The 5,321-nt window shown below is 26.5% G+C and overlaps 1 protein-coding gene across 1 annotated transcript; it reads right to left on the reverse strand.

Moving 5' to 3' along the window:
• Window positions 1-4,838, reverse strand: LOC105627029. Its single transcript, XM_012208308.1, has 5 exons — window positions 4,733-4,838; window positions 4,430-4,566; window positions 452-586; window positions 238-324; window positions 1-102 (listed from the first exon to the last, which is right to left on the reverse strand). Exons 1-5 carry the CDS (start codon window positions 4,836-4,838, stop codon window positions 1-3), a joined length of 567 nt encoding a protein of 188 aa, XP_012063698.1.
• Window positions 4,839-5,321: the final 483 nt, after the last annotated feature.

Genomic DNA, 5,321 nt, shown 5'->3' on the forward strand with positions numbered 1-5,321 from the left:
TTAGATTTCTCCTGTACTATTTGTCGTCTTTTCTACACAAGAATTTGATATATTCTTGAATTGAAATAATATTATTAGGTACATGCTGACGCTACCTACTACCTAAAAATAAAATTAAGAAAAGGAATAATGCACATTTTGCTAATTTCAATTACTAGTTTTAATTACTTTATTATTGCTAACTAATATAATTATTACTAATTGTTAATTAACAAAAGCGTGCAATATATTACTCACCGCAGTAAGAAGCTTCGCGTCTATAGTAAAACATTTTGCAGAAAATATATTATCGCAATGAAGTACTTGTAAAGAAAATATTTGTAACTGCAATCACAAATCGTTAAATATAAGATTGAAAAATATAATTATGAATACAATTTGGTTTAACAATAATTATTACACAAGATACAATTTAAAAGAAATGTAAAAATTTGATATTTCAGTATATTACCTCATCTTTGATTTTCTTATCGGTGGTAACGTTAAATACATCATGAATGGAAATGCTGATTTGTTGAGCTTGAGCTTTACCCGTTTCACAAGCCCATACTATCAATAGTATTTTTATGAAGAAGTATGTCACGTACTGTAGAAAAAACGTGTGAAATGATATATTCATAAAAAAATTCACGTTCACTAAAAAATGTTTTGCTGCTAGTATGTAGAAGTATAAACAGATAGTGATGGTAAATAAGGTCATGACTATTGTAGCAAGGAGCTGTAAACTGAAGATTATGTTTAACATCTGTACTGTATCACTGATCGTCAAATGTTGTATTTTTAAAGCCTTGAGTTCCATAATCAGAAACGGATTTCTATGGTTGTGATAGTTTAATGTATGGATTCTTGACTCATTATTTGCAATAAATCTTCTCATGCTCATCAAATTGTCGTTGATTCTTGTAAAACATGCTTTTAATACACAAACACAATTCATGTACAGCATATCCATCTGAAATATCGCTACAATAATGTATATTTCAAACAAGCGATTTATTGGCAATATGTATATCAACGATAATATGATCCAAACTGAATAAAAGAAACCGATGATATCTTTAGCGTGGATTAGTTTAGATAACTTCTCATATGATTCCGAGGGCAATCTTGAAGAGATCTTCATTATAGTCTGAAGCAAGCGCATTCGTGGAACCGTTAGAATGGACGTGACAATTATTATGAAATTGCCAAGCACTAAGATACAGATACGTACAAGATTGATAAGTACATTTATCATATAATTTTTGAAAATAACAAAATTGTTCTGTATTATCAAACAAAGACTACAAGAGCAGATAATGACAATCAACAGAATGAGATATGGTTTTGAAATTTCAAAACTCGTAACATTGATTTTGTACGGAAATATTCCAAAGATACGACATAAAATGAAGCAAGGTTGCATCAAGGATCGGAAATCCTTGGCGTGGAACATTCGCCATTCTATTTTTTCTTTTTTTCTTTTGGATCCTCCTTGAAAACTCGATGACAAATTGAACATAATCGATGATTTGTCACAAATGATATACTACGAACAATTTAGAAATTAATAATTACGTTATTAATACATTTTGATATAAATGTGAATGTGACAACAAAGCTTCTTTTTTAATTTAATATACACAATCTTTTCGTTACTTTTTTTTACGTACATTAATCGATATAAAATTCTCGTCAATGTTGACTCGACGAATTTAATTTCAAAACTACGAATATAATTGCTAATGGACATAGATCTCCCTTCTTTGTAGTATGAAATCTCACGTAATTCTATCACGTGATCTCGCGGACTCTTTTCACCACAAGCTACTGGTGGGTGAGATTCTGAAAAATCACGTGATGAGATCACGTGAGATTCTACGTCAAATTAAAAAGATACTTTGTTTGGCATGATGTAACCATGGCATCTTTTGATCGGCAATTTTCATTTCTTTATAAGGGAATATATAAATTATGTAATTGATGACGTACGACTTGTGAATAATAAGTGCACACATGAAATAGCAAACGACATTATCATGTGAATCGCTTTCAAAAATGCTTTTACAACGATTACCTATTTGCTAATAACTATTTATTTTCAGAGTCCATATTTTTCAATAATTCCATAAGATATTTTATTATACTATAATAAAACAGTATATGGGTATATAAACTGCTTTAAAATGAGAAGTTACTTGTAACAATTAAAAGTTTATTAATGAAAAAAGAGAAAATTATACAATTTAAATCTCAAAAATTATTTGTATTAATAAACTAATATCAATCGTATTATAGCTCTTCTATTCCAGAAAATCAATAAAATAAAGAAGTATATTATCAGATGCAAACGATGTTATTATAATGATGAGCTGATTACGTCACGTTGAAAAACTTAAATGAATTATTATATTAATATATAAAACTCATTTTGCTAATATATAGGCAATATATTGTATGATCTGTTCTTAGAAGTTAAATGTTTAATCCAATTTAGATATAATTATATTATCTTCGATAAAAGATAATATTTGTAAAAACGAAAATAAGTTAAGCAAAATAAAAATTAATGATTTATTTATATAATTGTATGATTTGATATTCAGAAATGTATATATTTTATTATTTTGATAAATAATTATAAGGAAATTTATAAATACGTAAGAATTTATAAATATTTATAAATATTTATTTATAAAGATTATAGTTATTGATTGTTTATCAAACAATTTATAAGTAAATAGGAAGATATCTTTTTAAGATTGAAGTTAACATTATTAGTATTTATTAAAACTTTTCTCTCTGTTAAAAAAAAATTTTTATTTTTAATTTATTAAAGTTCCCATTCTTTTCACTGTTACTATCTCAGATTGTGACGTTAGCGAGATGATACACAATAAGAAATTTTTCCAAAATATTTTAATATAAAAATATGTCTTGATAAAGTTTATAATTGATAGAACTGACTTGTAAAATATATCGAAAATTCTTCTATTGTGTTATATGTTTTGTATATATGTTTTGTTAATTAATAAAAAATCATGTGGAAATTAATTATAATATAACCAAAGATGAAATGAGCTAGAGTCTCTCACAGCTTTGATATATTCTCAAATTAATATTATTTAGAAATAAGTATGTGATTTAACTTTCTCTTCAAAAATTTTCGATACATTTTCTAGCCAATGATTGTAAAGTGTTAGTTTATTGAAAAATGAGTCTTCTATTCATATACAATTCTTATTACAAGAATTTATGTTGTTTTCTTGCTTCTGATATCATAATCTGAGATAATAGTAAGCCTTAAAAATCCTTTAGACCTTGTAGTGCGTAATGAAAAGCCTTTGTCATTTTTTTTGTAAAGCTTTCTTTTTTTTTACAATTTCCAATTTTCCATTTTTTACAATTTTTACTTCTTCATCTACTTTACATCTTTCGCTCCGCACACATAACTTTGTAACTCTTCACTTTGAACTTGGATTACAAAATCCAGCAACAGTTACAGATTAACCTATCACTCTACTATTGTTTATCTTTTATAATCAGTATAAATTTGTGAAACATTTTATTCCATTCTTCTTAAATTACTTTTGCATTCTGTTTAGAGATCAGAAGTGATGCTTGCAAAATAATTATCATATTAACAATTATTAATGATTATTTATTCTTAATTTAGTAAATTACATTTTCATTCTACTTGATCGTACAAATGTCAATTTATATTAAGAATTAATACAGTTGTTGATTTATTCTGAATCAAAGATTAATACAAAATTCGAAAAGTATTAAGTTTAATCTTGCAAAGCTATCAAGTATTATACATATAGAAGAACATTAAAAAAATTAAACAGACTTCTTTTCTTTTTTCTCATATTTTCTCTTATAATATATTATTATAATATGAAAATAATAAAAATTTTCGGAGTTTCTTATATAATATTTTCTTTTTATGTAAGGAAGTACATAAATATATAAATATATAAATAAATCGTATTCTATTTTTTGATTATCTCTTTTATTGTGTATAATTGGATTGCTTATTAAATATTGACTATCTGTCGCAAGAATGTGATATAATCAAGAATTGTATTAATATCAACATATATGTCGAGATTTTACCCATAAACTGAAAACAATAAAAAGTATAAACAATATGGACTATTAATTAAACTAAATAATTTCATTACTTACAGTTGCGAAAAGCGTTGCATCTACATTGAGACTTTTTGCCGAAAAAATATTATTACAATGCAATAATTGTAAAGAAAACAGCTGCAGCTACAAAGTTAAATCTCAAAGTAATAAATGCAAGAATAAAGATGTAAAATTGAAAAACGCATTTATAATTGAAATTATAAATTTAATGTTTAAAAAAAATTGACATAAATACTTTTTCAGAAAAATATATAAATAAATTAAATATATGCAAATAAAATTATAATTTTATTACCTCGTTTTTAATTTGTTTATCACTAGTGTTGTTAAGTAGATCGTGAATAGTGGTACGAATCTGTTGAGCCTGATTTTTTCCGGTTTCGCAGATCCATACAAGTAGCATCATTTGTGTAACGTAATATATTATGGATGCTAAAAATTTATCAAAAAAACGGATTATTAAAACTAATAATGAGTATCCCATTTTGCCAGCGCACTATATAGAAGTACAATTCAAAAGTCGTCATAAAAAATATTATAACTATAGTAGCAAGTAGTTGCAGACTGAAGACTATGTTCATCATTTGCACTGTGTTACTAAGCATCAGATGTCGCTTCTTCAGGGCCTTTAGTTCTATTAGCAAACTTCTCTTTATGTTGCTCATCAATATGGAAACACATAATGGTCTTGTATCGTTTACCATGAGTCTTTGTATATGCGTCAGATTATCATTAATATTCTTGAAACAAGCCTTTAATACATAAACACAATTTATATATAACATATTTGTTTGAAATACCACAACGACTTGATATGCTGTGAGTACCCTGGTCAGGCTATTCAAAGAATTAAACATCTCAGTTTTAGGAAAATATATATACATTTGCACGATCACGAATATGGTACCCAAGATATCCTTAACATGAATAAATTTGGATAGGTTTTCATATGACTTCGAGGGTAATTTCGAAATCTTCAAAATAGTCTGTAGCAAGCGCATTCGCGGAACACTCAAGATATGTGTAATGATTATGATAAAACCGCTACACATATAGTATAAAATAGCCTGAAGATTTTTGGTCATATCTCCGAAATTAACTTTATAAATAAGAGTGTGAATGAGCGTTATGTCATAAATGCCGCAAATGCAAATAACTATGGTTGATAAGGTGTACCATGGTTTTGA

The sequence above is a fragment of the Atta cephalotes genome, assembly GCF_000143395.1.
Source record: "Atta cephalotes unplaced genomic scaffold scaffold00007, whole genome shotgun sequence".
In the NCBI taxonomy this organism is placed as follows: Eukaryota; Metazoa; Arthropoda; class Insecta; order Hymenoptera; family Formicidae; genus Atta; species Atta cephalotes.

Excerpts from the sequence above, each read along its gene's own strand:
- LOC105627029 (XM_012208308.1), bottom strand. The coding sequence starts at position 4,838 with ATGGTAAACGATACAAGACCATTATGTGTTTCCATATTGATGAGCAAC. Across the intron at positions 4,567-4,732 it reads GAAGCGACATCTGATGCTTA|CATCCATAATATATTACGTT; the intron begins GTAACACAGTGC and ends ATAAATTTTTAG. Across the intron at positions 103-237 it reads ACGCGAAGCTTCTTACTGCG|GTAGTAGGTAGCGTCAGCAT; the intron begins GTGAGTAATATA and ends TTTTATTTTTAG.